This window comes from Mixophyes fleayi, chromosome 5, assembly GCF_038048845.1.
Source record: "Mixophyes fleayi isolate aMixFle1 chromosome 5, aMixFle1.hap1, whole genome shotgun sequence".
Taxonomy (NCBI): domain Eukaryota; kingdom Metazoa; phylum Chordata; class Amphibia; order Anura; family Limnodynastidae; genus Mixophyes; species Mixophyes fleayi.
This window is the reverse complement of record NC_134406.1, coordinates 227,018,739-227,035,699: the sequence shown is the minus strand read 5'-3', so window position 1 is coordinate 227,035,699 and position 16,961 is coordinate 227,018,739. Positions and strand designations below refer to the sequence as shown.

General features: G+C 38.7%; 1 protein-coding gene across 1 annotated transcript in view; it reads left to right on the top strand.

Moving 5' to 3' along the window:
- CA8 (carbonic anhydrase 8) overlaps nt 1–16,961 on the top strand; it is a 67,393-nt gene that overhangs the window by 14,368 nt on the left and 36,064 nt on the right. The window contains exon 2 of the mRNA XM_075213561.1: nt 4,056–4,247. Coding sequence (XP_075069662.1) covers nt 4,056–4,247 — 192 coding nt within the window. The remainder of the gene's footprint in view (nt 1–4,055; nt 4,248–16,961) is intronic.

Here is a 16,961-nt window from a genome sequence, read left to right as displayed (position 1 = left end):
GCAGGAGATTATGACCGGTTTATTGAACGGGGAGTTATTTCTCTGGGAAATATCTGTGAAGAATTACCCACAGGTCAAGACTTTGGGAATATTTGTGAGCAAAGTATAGTGACACCCAGGGGACATCCCTGCCCCCTATTAGCATTAAACACTGCCCCTGTGAAGACCATCCCATATCTTGTTGCTTATAAACTGGTGTTCTGAAAGAACAAACTGTCAGAATTTTTGGGAAATCAGATCACATTGATAAGCTGACCATCTTCCTAGCCAAATTTCCCTTGGCCAGAATGCAATTCATGTAAGTGCAAATCTGAATGTAACCCTTTTTATTTTAAACTGTTTTTGCTTGTTATGTCAATTAATTGTTATTCATTATTTTTCTCTATATCTGAATGCCCTGTATTTTTGTATATTAAATCTATAATTTAATAAGTTGAGTCCTTGAAACTCTAACGAATTCATTAGCCTATTAGAAGAAGAGACCACGTTAACCGTTGGAATGCCAGTGTGTGATTTGTTGATACATTTTATTAACAAGCTGAGTGTGCTTGCATTTACATTTGTGTAACAGTCTGCAGGTGTGAAGAGTTAACCCTGTGTGTGCTGGTGTGGGTATTGCTAGTTTGTGGATAGCTAGAAACCTGTGTGACAGTGTGGAACAGTATATTGGGGTCCTATTGCCCGTTTTCAATAGGTGGTAGCAGAACCTGAAGTGTGTGGGGGTGTGAGAGCGCTGTGTTTGGGGGCGATTCTGTAGGTCTAGAACCTGTGTGATAGGTAGTGAGAGACTGCGGGCTGAAATCGTGTGTGACCTCATACAGCGAACACCCCAAAGTCACGGCAGCTGGGAGCATGTTCGTGACAATGTATTGCACTTTATTTCTGGAAACTTAATTTTAATGTTGTTGTCTGATAAGCATCACATATTGAATGGAACTACTATAATCTATGTTATGGTTTTGTAAACTTACTGTGCAGTGTATTGAAGTGATGCCAAAATAGAAGTTAGACAGTCAAACCTAGTAACCGGTCCATTGTCTGCTGTTGAAATCTGATCCCTGCAAATAAGAGGCGACTGTTTAAATGCATTATTATGGTAACTTTTCAGTCTAGGATCTGTGATCTTTTGTTTACCTGCCTTAATAACCATCCAATACAGGCCTAAACTGAATGGCTAGATAATGAAATCCTATCTACTTTGCATTTTCACTGGACTTTCATTTGTAGGAACAAACATTGTCATGACAGAGTCAGATTACGACTGCATGGGGCTCTAGACAAAATACTAGTTTGGTGCCCCCTGCTCTGATCAATCCGTACCACTCTATCTACTTATTATAGACACACCTGATACATATTGATCTCTATACAGGTCAGACCTGATACAAACTAATCACTATACACAGGTCACGCTGACATCACACACACTGATCACTATACAGCGGTCATGCTAATATCACACACTGATCACAATACACGGGTTACACAGATATCGAAGCTAAAATGAACTCCTTACAACAAATCTGGAAAATAGAAAACATATGAACTTTTGCCACAAGAATATCCTGCAATAGGAAGAGGGTTCCCAAGAATCCCTCACTCCACGGACTGGTGAAATGTTCTTTTCAGTAGCAAACTGAATTTATAAAACAATCCACATGACAAGGCTAAACTCTCCAGGGAATTAAATTACCATGTGAGATCTCATACCCTTCTCAGCAGACTGTTCCAAATGTCCCTTTTGATATGTGTTAATTATTGCCAGACTTATACTCAGCGCTTCTCCTTCCTATTTCTTATATATGTTCAAATTGCAGTTCTAGTGGGGAAAGAGCATCTCACAGTTACATCACAAATGTGCAATAATTTTGGCAATAAACTACACCACACACATACTGGCCCACTCTCCCGGAGTGTCCGGGAGACTCCCAAATTCCGGGTAGGTCTCCCGGACTCCCTGGAGAGCAGGCAATTCTTCCGCATACTGCCCACTGCCCAGTGAAGTGGGCAGGAAGGGAGCCTCAGTGACACAACTTGCGGAGAATTGCACCATTTTGGCCCCACCCCGTGCCAAAATGTCAACTATGTCGCGGGAGGGGGAGGGGGGGGGGGGTATTTTGGGGGGCAAAATTACACGATTTGTCGGGACCTGCCCCCTCCGAACTTCCCTGGGGACAAAAACTCAATGTTGGCAAGTATGACATCATCCATGCATTACAACAGTAGTAGACTGTATCTGTTTCTCCCCTGTGACATCATAACCATGCTGCCTGCATCTTCTAATGTTTGAATGCTAAGAGCATTGACGGTATTGCGGTAAGAGCATAGACTTGTATTACCTGCAGAGAGGGTAATAAAAAAGATACTTAGAATTTGAGGGAGAGGACCAGACCATCATAGACTTGCATTATCTATCAACCAAGCTAAATAACATTAGTCCATAGGAGACCCAGCATCGCTGTTTCTTCTAAACTAAAGCTAATGGGTGCCAAGTGGTATTAGGAAATACAGTATGTGCATTTGGGACTGATATATTTAATGAAGCCACTTGTTTGAAAGTGGAATAACCAGAGAAAAACCCTGGTTAAAAAAAGCAACATTCCACCGTCCGACAACATAATTCCATACACGCCCTTCTGTAACTTAAATATATTGCTTCATCTTTCATGAATTTTACTGAAGCCTTTCTGTATAATTTCACATGTTTACATTGCTCTTGGATACAACCTAAGTGTACTATGAATGCAATTGTATGTGTAAACCACAGCTGGGCTGTGTTAAAGTTGCCTGGTAGAAAAACCCTTTCATTTTTCTGATATGTTTAAAATCTTGGTGCAAATTTTATGTGGGCATCATGGTTTCATCTTTTAATCAAATACAAATTGTATTCTTAGAATTTTGGAATAATAGACTGTGACACATTGGCCATCTTTGACTTCTGTTTTATGTCATTGTATGGTATTTGTTTTCATGATCCCCTAAGCAATGCATAATATGTTGGTGCTTTTAGTAACTAAACTTACCAATAATAATTGGTCTGTGATTCAAATGTGGTAAACTCACTCACTTTTAATTGTAAACTTCTCATGACCAAACATCATCAAGTTTGTTGTACACATCCGCATACCTCCCAACTGTCACGATTTAGGCGGGACAGTCCCGATTTGAGAACTGTGTCCCGCCGTGCAGATGGGGACAGCTTTGTACCGATTGGACAAGAATGGTGGGAGGAATGTATAAATCCATTCACTTACTTCCAGCGGTGAACGGGTGTTGTATGAGCGCAACAACTTTGTGGTCTAGCCAGGGGTGGCCAAGTGATTGAAAAACACAATAAATGCCTGGCCACATCCCTCAAATTATATAACCATGCCCCTGTTGTTACATGGCCACGCCCCATCACCCTCTCTGTCCCGATTTGAACAGCCACAATGTTGGGATGTATGCATCCGTCATGTGAAATTTGTTTACTTCGTTGTATATTACTGAATGTAATATAAATGTAATGGTGTAAGAATTAATTGTGAGTGCATTTCAGCAGCATTATCCAAGTATTTTTAGGGTATTTATCTAAAACCAACCTTTACCATCATATTTGACAACCAGGATCTAAAACAATATTTTAAAGACAGAACATCGCACTGCAATACATTTTTTGTTCTTTTAAAAATCCCAAGATTTACTTATTTCTCATTACTTTTTCCCTGACAAAATTTGGCTTGCGACATTGATGTGCATTTAATTCCACTTGGATAATATAATCAGTGCATTTAGCTACAAGGGGATTTCTTGATTTATAAAATAAACAGGTGTAATTTTAGTACACATTTATTTCAGAATTTATGTAGAGAATTACGTTATTCAAAAATGCTAAGTTAAATATTTAGGCTACCCATTGCACTGTCATATTACTTTCTCTGACTAAATCCAATACTCTATGTTATGGCTTCTACTCTGGCGTTGTTACATATTTAATGTTAGAATATGCGGAGCACTTTAGTAGCACAACATGAATGGCAATGTACCTAAACTGATATTGTTTTATTTGCACTTAGGTGTTGAGTGGGGTTTATCATACCCAGAAGCTAATGGACAATACCAGTCTCCAATCAACATAAATTCAAGAGAAGCCCTATATGATCCTTCACTGCTAGAAGTTAAACTATCCCCAAACTATGTTGTCTGTCGTGATTGTGAAGTAATTAATGATGGTCATGTAATTCAAATACTCCTAAAGTCAAAATCAGGTATGTCTTGCAAATACTTTGTGGTAACCAATTACATAGCAATAGAGGTAGCAATGGTATCAATTGAAACGTGCCCAGTGAAATGTGAAAATGGCCTTGGTTCATCATCATTATCATCATCATTTATTTATATAGCACCAGCAATTTCCGTAGCGCTTTACAATTGTGGACCATGGATCAGGGACCTTTAGTCACTTTTTTTGGTGTGACAAATTTCATTTTGGTGTTTTCTAAAGCTTGAATAATCATTCTCTCAATAATATGGAGATAGGTCCCCAATGGTCACAAATATTCTGCTCCAATAGTACATGTAGCCTAGAAACCCTCAAGATAGAAAATAGATCAATGAAAGACTTTTGTTACACTCAAACAGGTGACCAATCTTTCATCAGCCCGTTCCACCCATATTCCATTAATGTTTACAATGTTTAGTTAGCTCTGGCATCGTTAATTGACCTCCAAGCCCGCCTGTAATCATATCAGAAGAATTCAGTGAATGTTGTGCACCACCACAGAGGTAGTCGTTAACAAGCTCAAAGTGGTTCAAATGGAATTTACGGGGTGTTTGATCGAGATGCGTCAAGGAGAAACCTGTCCCAAATATATCAACACCTACAGATAAAAGTTAAAGCCTTCTGTATGAATGAATAAGGACTCAATGGGGCCCAGTACTAATTTATCTGGCAGCCCCCATCCATACATGCCCCCTCCCTCTTTGCTGCACACCTTCTATTTTCTCAGTACATCCCCCCTCTCTCTCATCACAGTACATGGCCCCCCTCCTTCATAACAGTACATGGCCCCCCTCCTTCATCACAGTGCATGGCCCCCCTCCTTCATCACAGTAAATGTTCCCCTCTCCCCCACCTATCCCATCACAGTAAATGTTCCCCTCTCCCCCACCTATCCCATCACAGTAAATGATCCCCTCTCCCCCACCTATCCCATCACAGTAAATGTTCCCCTCTCCCCCACCTATCCCATCACAGTAAATGATCCCCTCTCCCCCACCTATCCCATCACAGTAAATGTTCCCCTCTCCCCCACCTATCTCATCACAGTAAATGTTCCCCTCTCCCCCACCAATCCCATCACAGTAAATGTTCCCCTCTCCCCCACCTATCCCATCACAGTAAATGTTCCCCTCTCCCCCACCTATCCCATCACAGTAAATGTTCCCCTCTCCCCCACCTATCCCATCACAGAAATGTTCCCCTCTCCCCCACCTATCCCATCACAGTAAATGTTCCCCTCTCCCCCACCTATCCCATCACAGTAAATGTTCCCCTCTCCCCCACCTATCCCATCACAGTAAATGTCCCCCTCCCCTTATCATAACATGGTGGCACATCGAAAAATCCCTATCACCAAGCACAATTTACTACTTTAATGCACACTGTCAAAGTAGTAATACCACTCACATTGACATAGTTTATAGTTTACGTCTAGAAATTGTTTTGCATGAATGAAACTCTGCTCCCAGTATCACACATTTGTGGCATATTTTCCACGCTCTGAATAGACTAGTGAAAAAAAAAATGGTGAAAAAACTGGCAGAAAAATCATGTAATTAAAAATTCTGCATAAAATCTACCTGTGAATGCAGAAGAGAAATCCTGCATTGTCGTCCCCCCCCTCCCCCCATCACAGTAAATGTTTCCCTCCCTCCTTTCTAGCATAATAAATGCCTTACCTGGCTTCTTGAAGCGATGCGTTGGCTCCCAGTCACAGATAGACTGTGAGCGCAGTGCACAGTGATAATGTCACAGCGCTGCGTGCTCCCAGCCTATCAGTTTCTTGGAGCTGCTGCATTGCAGAGGCAAGAGGGGGCCAGACAGTTAGACTAAGGGGCCTGGACAGTCCAGGGGGCTGTCCGGGCCCTCAAGTCTGTCAAGGTCACTCACAGGTGTACCAACCGTACCCCCCTGATGGCAGCCCTGCTCGGGAGCTCTAGTGCCATATGGCACTTTCTTGTGTTCTGTTTTTTTACATAAATAGCTCAAACTTCCATGCCAACAACACAAATAATAAGAAGAAAATTTAAGAAAAATGGATATAAACCTGTAAGTTATCCACACTGCCAATGAATCTTTCAATTTTATTCACAATATTTTCTCATTGAACTGTTTCTACACACACAGCTGACATGAAAAACAGGGAAATGCACAGAAAAGAGATCTCTTAATTCTGATAATTTAATCTGCCAACAAACATGTTAAAGTGCTGGTTGATTCAAATTTGGACAGTGATATTTCTGAATTATACTTTCTATTTAAAATCTTTCATATGCTAAACATTTCGTTAATTGTAAGATCTCATCTAATATGATTGTATCATGAGAACATCATTCTTTGATCCAAATGACTTTTTTTTTCCAGCCATGTGTTTGTGAAGCTGGTATATAGGCCTGGAATGTTTACTGAGAAAATTATTTTCTAGTTCTTTGCTTCACATTCTCTCATCAAGCGAAAGCGGGGAAATAAATTCTTAAGTAGCTGCAAAGTCCAGCTTCATCAGCTAAATCAGCTGGATGAATAGAATACTTAGTATTCATATCAACAAACTGCCAGCACTAAACACTCCTTTATTGTGTTACTGAAAATAAGTTATGTGCCAGCTGAAGTACATGGAGACTGGAAAATGTTTGGAGAGAACTATTGTGGGCCTACAACTGCACTTGTGTGTGTTTGTGTGTGTGTATATCTATCTATCTATCTATCTATCTATCTATCTATCTATCTATCTATCTATCTAATATATACACACCTATATATGTTTTGTGCAACTGGCCTCAGCCAGTTTTATTAAACAGAAAAAATTAATAAGGTTATTAAAAACTTAATCAAATTTTATTTGTATAAATTAAAATGATATTACTTGAATATGAGTAGAAGGAGTGAAATATTAAAAACAAGTAAATGACATAATGAACCAAGAGTAGACTCTGTTAAAATCGATAGGTAAACTATCGAAAACGCGCTGTTTCTCCAATAGTATATCTCAATATACTGGAATGGGTGCTGAACGTAAAGAATCTTTGCTGAATTATATTTAATATTTCTTGAGATTACATGTCCACTGAGTCTGGATAATCTATGAGCACGTATCTTCTTAATTACAGATATGATAAATGCAAAAGTGACCCTCTGTTGGATTATGAATGGCAATAGTACTCAAGAGCAATGACGTGTTCTAATAAGTGTGGCTGAGTAATATGTTTCCCCTCAATATTAATCGTATGGGGTTATTTCCCGGATGACATCCACTTGGATTATATACGAGACAAGTATCCCTTTAAGAGTCAGGTGTCACATGTGAAGAGGTAATCCTCTATTAGATTGGGATAATCCTATTTGCAAATTGTAATACTGGTAAATTCCTGTAGGTTGTATACATCCCTCAGTTTACATAAGATAAAATGTAAACTGAAGGTCTAATGTCTCATATTCAACTGTATTGTGCAAATAGAGAGATGCATATTAAACCAGGAATCGCAGTCGTCACTGAAACTGTATCACAGCGGCTGATAAGTCTATAGATAGAAGCCTATGGTAATGGCTAATCTACAAAACAATCCAGGTAACAACCTAACTCAGCCCTACAGCACCCCTAACTATATGATTGTATATTGGAGTAGAGGAGAAACAGCGCGTGTAACGCCAACGCGCGTTTCACTCTGCTAGGCTTTATCAAGGCAACCTGGATTGTTTTAATCCAATTTCCACATCTCTTGAAATTTGAAATCAGAAAATCAGAATGCAATATGAAGAGCTTTTCTGTGCCAAGCCCATGCTCAGCAAACAATGCCCTGAGACGCCAAGCTCCTTTCATAACAAGGAGCAAAATTTTGCACCCCCCTCTGTAACTGCCATCTGGCTAAGTGATGTGGTTTCCTGTATAAGTGGGTACAATCACATAAATATAGGAGTTTGACATAAATAAATGGCATTTTCGTTGTGGATTAAATTTTTGCAGCTTCGTAAATGACAAAATAATAAAAATATAGATGAAGAACTGCAAATCATAAGAATAACTATTTAATTACATAACATTTTTTGAATGGACCATGTATTTCTTTTTCAAATATTTAACTTTTTTGCGATATATTTTATTATTATTTTTTATTATTATTTGAAAGCCAAACTCTCATTAAAGCTGATGTTTGAATACATTATTCAATGAGAAATATTTTAAACTAATGAAGATTGTGTATACTAATTTGTCTTTTTTAAGCTGCCAGGCTACTAATGTTTTTTGTAGAAGAGAAATAGACTCAACCAACAGCTGATGGGATTTTTATTGATTTTACACAAAATATAGATAGAAAATATAGATCGTGTAGACTAAATCAATCGTGCTGTATCCAACTATAATGCGTAGAATATGTTGCACATCACATAAGTCACATTTAGTAGATAACATTGACTTGAGAATAACAGATGGCCACAGAAGTGAATGAACCTGATAATATAGTTGTGACGGGTGACCCCCTTTCTCTGCTCATATGACCCCAACAACATCAAGTGCTTAATCCTGCAGTAGGTCTTGTACCTATTTTTCTGTATGAGAAGAGCTTTGTACATTCTCTTTTTCTGTTAGGGGCACCCCTACTTCCAAATTCATATCTGCAATAATACAGATATGTAAAAGGAACAATTAAAATAAATGTCTGTTTATAAAATGCATAATCATGGTCAAATAAAGTAGGCAGTTGTCATCTGTGACGAAACGAGTTTGGTAACACCTTAACCAGCCCGTTCCTCGTTTCTCACAATATGTGATTATAACATCTATCTGTTATTCATTGTTCTTAAAATAACACTGTGGCTATCAGGTTCCAGAACACAGGTAAAGGGGCTGTAGCTACATTCATTCTCCCCCCTTCTTTCTCTACAGGAAGGATGTCACAGGGTTCCATCACAAAGTAGTGTAAGGGTTTAATTTCAGGAGGGGGTAACTGTTATCTGATATTTGTAGGTGGGGAGGCCAATTTGTATCCATTGTCCTCCTCAGGACTGCCTGAGACATTCTGTCTGAGGAAACGCAGGGGGGCAACTGTGGAATAACAACTCATCTTCACTCCCCCTCCAACCCCCTAGTCCAACACTCACCAGTGTTTAAGAAGGAGAGACCCAGAGGTTTGCCCAGGGAGGAGAAAAACAAAGTGGAATTTTGACCCTAGATGTAAGGTGAGATGTCATTCTAAAAATTGATGGCTGGAAGATGCAGGGTGGCTGGTTTTTGAGTTGCCGGTGAAATACATCGGCAGATCCATAGGTTGTCAAGTTTGGACAGCCAGGTGACTGTAACTCCTTAAGCTAGTGGGGTAAGGGACAGATGATGTGGTATATCTGCCTTACATTTATTTACTGTGTATATATAATATTCTAGTGATTGTTTTTATTACAGTAAATGTATTGTTTTACTATGTAACTGCATTTGCCTGAGTGACTATGAGAACCCTAGGAGATACTGGGTAGACTTCCCTGGCATAGTAAGGCACCTCTGGGTGGCCAGCCAGTGTGAAGTGGATAGCATTGGGCCAGATATACCCGGTATCTTCACATCATCATTTACAATTAATCTTGACATTATAGTGGCATTTTAGTTGCACATATGCACTTCATGTTGGGCATATAGTTCATGTGTTGCTTCACATAGGGCTCAATGTGTTATTTTGTAGTCACAGTGAATAATATATATGTATGTATTCAATTAGGTATTGGAATCTGGAAAGGGGATGGCCGAAAAGAAAAAACGTAGTTTCTATTTCAGACCCTTGTTGTTTTGGGAACACGATAGACTGATTGTCTTCTCTTTCCTCGTGTCATGTGAGTTCCTTGACCAAAATGATAAAACCATCTCCTGGATAAAATAAAAATAATCTAACCTTAACTGCTAAAATGGCCATGCTGGTACTTCAGCAATCTCAATGAGAATAAAAAGAGCCAATCAGTCTTGAACCTGCATCGCATATTGGTGGTGTTGTGGGGAACCCAGAGCCTCTGGTCACCAGTGCAGTTGTTACTGCTGCTACCCCTATTATTATGCAACTGCAAAAATGCCCCTTTGCACCTGTAATATGCGCCTGTAAACATAACAAACCCAAGCCTTATGCTAGTTAAAGTTAAGTACCTAGCTTACAGTAGTACATCATTATGATGAGTCCAAACAGAGGTCTGATCTTGCCTGTTCACATTCTTACAGTGTTCGAAACTCTTGCATATTAAAACCAATATTTATCTAACTTGTACTGATCTGTTTTAGACACTTGATATACTTTTTGGGACGCAGTGATTTGATTTTTGTCCTGGTCCTTCTATTGTCTTAAAGTAGCAAACGACTGCATGTATGGGCACAGAACGATCTCTGCTCCCAAACAACGTGTAATCGGGATCGTCCTGAAAGTTGTACGAGATGCCTGGAACATCTGTTTGAATTATGACTTTCCATATCTGACAGTGTGTATGGTCATTGACCAACTGCGCTAACTGACTTAGCAACACGTTTGTGAATCCTGCAGTACAGGACGCTGACATAGAGCAGTCACTCGTGTTAAGCAGCCAGATCTGTAAGTGCTGTGCACATTTAGTTTCACTAAATGGGTATTAGTGTTAAGTTTGCTGGGTTTTTTTTTTTAATTAACAAGGCTTCACGCTTTATATTTTACTGAGTGATTACATAAAGTTAAAGTCTAATTAGGGTGTATTCTGTCATTAGCCGAATGCTCCTTTTCACACTATAAGCAAAATGCAAGCCAGAGTCTTCTCAAGGAAATGTATCCTCTCAGAAATGACTATATCAGAAGGTCCATAGACTAAATGTTAAGGAAACATTTTGGTTTGTCTTCAAACAATGTTACTTTCTATGTTGGGTTTTGCAATCATTTGGAAATGATGGTTGCCTAAAATAACACTGTGACACTTAATAGGGATCACAGGTGAGGAAGAAAGGAACAATTCATTTCCTTAAAACACCATTGCCACAAAGCCAGAAAATCATCATTTCGCAATGTCCTGTAAATCTGGCAGTGAAAAGCTGAGCTGTGTGTCTTATTCACATAACAATTGATGGCAGCGTTCAAGAAGCACCTAATATACACAAAAAGTCTAATTTGCTTTTTTGTGTCGATATTGACCAAGTAACTGTAAGCAATATAATTTTGAGTGTGTACCGCAACTAATAACAGTAATTTCTACAGGCACTCTTACCCTCTACCGTCCTCTGCTCCTCCATACTTAAAGGTCACAAAATATCTCAGGTAGATACAACTGCCCTGATCTTGTACAATGTATGGGTTAAATGGGTGGGATTAAGACTTGAATTGGACACAGAGAGGTACTACAGCAATAAATGCTGACATAGGGAGCGGTTTGTTTTATCCCATAGCTAGAGAGTACAAATTCATGTCCCTAACATTTCTTCTTGAACCTGCCAAGGATTGATATTGTGACAAAATTCAATTTATACTTGACATAACTTCATAGCAAATATAGCAGTGCAATTTAAAAGACCACTAAATCTAAAATATGACGTCTGTAAAAAAAAATATGTGGTGTCCTGATGGCTTTTTTTTTACAGCAACTTCTCCTCTCTTTTCTCCAGGGACATCATGCCACCAACCCCTATGCAGAGAGAGGTTAAACTGCAAATCAGAGCAATATGTAGGATATTAAGAATTACTTTTATCATGGGGAGCCAGGAAGTGGAATTAGGAATAGTAAACATTGGGATAATTCCGATGGATTACTTACTTATAATATTTAAATTTAACAAATTTCCAGATAAATTTGACAAATTACCAGATACAATATTCTGCCTTCTACTTTACTTACTAATATGTTTAGCTTATTTATTGTCCCTAATTACATACAATTACCATTTACACCAAAAATTCCTATCAATTATCTATGAAAGGCAATAAATATATGTGATCCATATACAATAAATATAATACTAAACTATTCCCTTGTATATACAAACATATACCGTGCTTTTATAATTGACAAAAGTTCTATTGGGAGGATAAGATCAGTTTGATACCGCTCTAAAAGGGGTCATAACCTTCAATGTTCGGTTTCAACTTTTATTTGTACCAGGTGCTTCTCTCCCCTTTTTAACTGTGATCTGGGGTTAGACTAGGACTTCTATGTTTTTATATAAATTTGTGGGTGTTATAATGAGTCATTTACATAGTACCACTTTTATAGGCTTGAAGACTCCGGGATTGGCAAAATAGATGTTGGTTGTTATTATCCTGTTCTGGGTAGACGTGTTCCTGATGGGTAGTAGTTGGGTATCTTTGACCTCCTTTTCGGACAGTTTCTCTGTTCTAACAGAAGTCTGTCCTGTAGTCCTAATAGGTTGCTGTTTTCTGTCCCTCTAATCTCGTCTCTCTCCTCAACTTTCTTCTCTGTTATTTTGCCTGTCACTCCGCTTTCCCTAAATTTGCTCTAGCTAAACTTTTTCTTTACTGTCTATTAATTTGTACTCAAGTAACTTATTTCTTTCTTTCGCTTTTCTCTTTGTGAAATCTCTCTGAGCCCCGACTACTTAATTCTCTCTAAGCACTCTCCTCCTACCAGTTTTCCATCTTTGTTTACTTGAGCATTGCACCTGTAATTTTCCCTTTCTGTCTATCTTTTGTACCCCTTATCTTATACTTCCCCTTCTAATCTCTCTCTTCCTCTCTTTATCTTTTTGCCTCATTCTCTCTCTCTTTCTTCCTCTGTTTTCCTTGCTCTGTTTCTCTCTCTCTCTCGTGCACACTTTCTCACAGACTCTCTTTCTCACTCTTTCTCTGTCTCTCACACATTCTGGGCCTGATTCATTAAGGCTGGAAAACTAATGTAAGTTGCACTTTTTTTTTTCTTTTTAAAATTTCAATTCATGCAAATTGGGCATACGCACGTCCACATTTAACTATGAATGGACTCTTGTTGAATATGGGTCTAGATACGCTCTGCTCTAACAGACAATACACGGCAGGATACGTCCAGAATATATGTGGAATATAAAGTCCCAAAAGAGACATACAGAAAACAATAAAAGTATTCAATTGTTGTCACCTGTTAATAATATAGTCAAAATTGTTATCTATCTATCTATCTATCTATCTATCTATGGTTTGTTGTTTTAAATAAACCAAATGCAAGTTAATAGCTGCCTTTTAAAACCTTGCTCACATGCAACAACTTCACTCTTTTCTGACATGTATATCGAAAGGAAATCTATACATATATATGAGTTTCGACCCCTTCAGCCGCTCTGTCACAACTGATAGGGTCTCAATGGTCAATGGTTTAATTTATATTTATTTTACATTTATTTTTTTAGTTTTATATATATATATATATATATAAAACTCTAAAACATTTATCATGATGTTATTAATGTCCACTGTACTTATAATGCATTTTTACAGTTGCTCCTGATTGCAAACACATGTTCTAACATGCATACACAGCCGTCATCACTAGTAATCGGCACTTACACTCGACCTTGAGCTGGTGTGAGTGATATACGGCATAAAAATACGTAACTGTGATATGCCAGAAGCTTGATTCGGACGTTGCTGCGTGCCCTTAAGCTCGACACGCCCTTATTGTACATTGTACACTCCCCCTTCTCCTCTCCCGATCCGGCCTTGAAATCTTAGGCTGTATTAAGGATCCTTTGCGCTCAAAGATTAATTAGATTTTGCTGTGTTCACTGGTTTATGGTCCAGTTCTGAGCAAGCGCAGAGCAATTTTACACAAAATGCGGCACATATCAGCATTTACATTCCTTAATGAATCAGGTCCTCTATCTATTTTCCCTTTATTAGCTTTGTTTCCCACTCATGAAGATTGTGTGAAGTTCCTTCCTCACCACGCCTCTCTCACAGTTCATTTTTGTTGTTTCTCAGAGATTGGCAGTCTGCCACTAGTCACAATTACACTTTTTAATGTTAATGTTGCCACAATTTTTCACTGAACATCACTTAACAATTGCCATAACTATATACAGTGATCTCTCACATACTTTCATTTTGCAATTCGACTAAACTACCTAAGGCAAATTAGAAATTCCTTGCCAATTGATATGACTGGGATAATGCTCAATTAAATAAAAAAAAAGATGAAATACAATTGTGGTACAAGGGCATTCAAGCCCTGGCAGCCATTGACTGCTTGGACATGCAATTGCCGGTAATTCAGGAACTACAAGCTCCAGCTTGACCCATCTGCCTGGGCATGCTGGAACAGTTCCACAATAGTATTTAATTGCTTTGCTGCTAGCCCCATTGTGCTCAGTCAATCACAAGCAACTAACACGTATACATTGCTTGTGAATGGCCAAGCGTTTCTTATTCATTTTGATGGGCAATTCATTTCAATGGTCTTTCTGCTCCCACTGAAATACACTGCCTTTTCAAATGAATAGGAAGAACTGTGATTTTGATCAGCAGAGTAAAACTTGTCCAAAATTGCCTGATTTTAAAGTGAATCATTTTATAATTGATTGAATAGTTTGGGGAATGAAATAACAGTTTTTTTTTATCTTCTGAACAAAATTGACCATTAATAGGTCTCCTCCTTAATTTTTCTGCATCCCCTCAATGTTACTAGACAATTGGGTTCTCCCACTTCTATTATATTAAATGATTGCTTGTTTCTTTAAGTCTCACCTTAGTAGGGCACTATTGAAAGATCATTTGAGATAAAGTTGAGATCTTGACTTCCTGTCAACCATCATGTGTATGTTTACACACATGTGCTGGTAAAATGGGTAAACATGCATGAACACACTGTATTAGTGATGCATTTTCAGTGTGTTTACCATGTACCTTTCATGTGTTGTGCTTTTACTAACACAACCTATTGAACATATAGTGTGGGTTAAAACATTAAAAAAGGTCTTGCAGCCTTCAAAATGTTTAAATACAGCATTACAATTGTAGAGCACAATGGTTACAATGAGCCCATACGAAGCCATTAATCATATTTTAATGCACTTTTCAGGTGTTTATTAGCAGCGGTGAGTGTGAACTAACGATAAGTGTGAACTAGTCAAGCACACTGCAGTCAGACACTTTTAGCCAGCTCCTGCAGAAAACAATAGATTTTACTCAGCTACAACAGGTAATACAAATATAATATCAAATATTTTCAAGTTCTGTAAAATTTATGGGATCTTTTACTTGTATTATTGTGAATGTTATTTGTAACTACTTTATGGAAATAGCAGTTAACAAGAAAATAGAACACAGGGGACCTTCAATGGTGTTCTATAAAAACATATATGAATATTCTATCTAATTTGAAATTAAATGCATTTTGTATATGAGAGATCACAGCAATTGTGAAATGATTTTGTTGTGAATATATTGGGCATTTAATATTATTATAACAGTCTTACTTTTTAGGAACACATCTGGGCACCAATCAGCTGTTTTTAAATACTCCTGATAGTGGCTGCCTTTCAGGCTAAATTGGGCAAGAAAAAGCAGAAGATTAATGTTTTCAAACCAGAAAGATTGCATACCGGTGTATCAAAGTCTCAATATGGAGAGAGACAAAAACAAGACTTGGAGCACATTGGTGCCGTGATGGAGTATGGCACTTTTCAATATGCTGAGTTGCAAGTTGAGGCTTCTGAAAAAGGGCCAGATACCCATTTATTTAGATTTGGGAAAAAGACTGTGTTACAGTGCCCTAAGGTGAGAGACGTGTGTGATAGACAAAAGTTACCAGTGTTCAGTAGTTGGCCCTTGAGGAGGTCCGTTGACAACAGCAATTCGATATGAGGATGCCTGGAGGCAACAACAGTTGCACATTGACTAGGCCCAGAGGCAACAGCACCAAGACCGCAAGGCCCTAAAACAGGTTGTGCAGACTCTTGCCGCAGTGTCAGGAAATACTTTCCCAGGTAGTAATTAGCTCCAGCACTATACACACTAGTAATCTTCTCCAAAAGATGACGCAGGCCGTGAATATTACCGACCTGTCTCTGCAGCAGTTGAAGGGCTGAGAAGTCCAATGGACCAGGAAATTGAATTCCTGTCCTCATTTATTGCGCCACTGAAAGTACAGATCAAGTATGTGACAGCTGAGGAACCAATGAGTGTACCCCACCAGCCCCTAATTCCGCAACAGGGATCTCCAGTGGCTTCCGCTAAGAGTGTTTCAGGGGAAAATGGTGCTGGGTGGTGGAATGAACTAAAATCTCTAGAGACTGTAGGCTCAGAAACTGAAAATTGACCAGTTATGTCAAAAAGGTTTCGGACTCGTATGAGATTCAATGAAAATGTGGCTAGATGTTTTAGATGTTTTAGATGCAATGCCATATTTATGCTAATTATCCACTTATCTCTGAACCTATGCAATGTGATAATGCTTATGTACATCGCAGAGTATCTTTATGTGCCCAGCTTGCCTGCACCGCAAACCGACAGGCTGAGCCAGACAAACGTGTAATTACTCTAGAAGGTAAATGGGTAAAGGCTCTGCTAGATTCTGGTAGTATGGTTTCAATTGTAAAAGCAGAATTGGTGAGTCCCTTAAAGCATCAAGGGAAGTTTATTGGGATAACCTGTATACATGGGGATACTCAGCATTATGTTACCACTGAAGTGATCATAGAAACAAAATGTGATTCCGCAGTATTCACTGTGGGAATAGTTCCATGTTTGTGGTTTGATGCGATGTTGAGGAGAGACTTTTCCCACTTCTG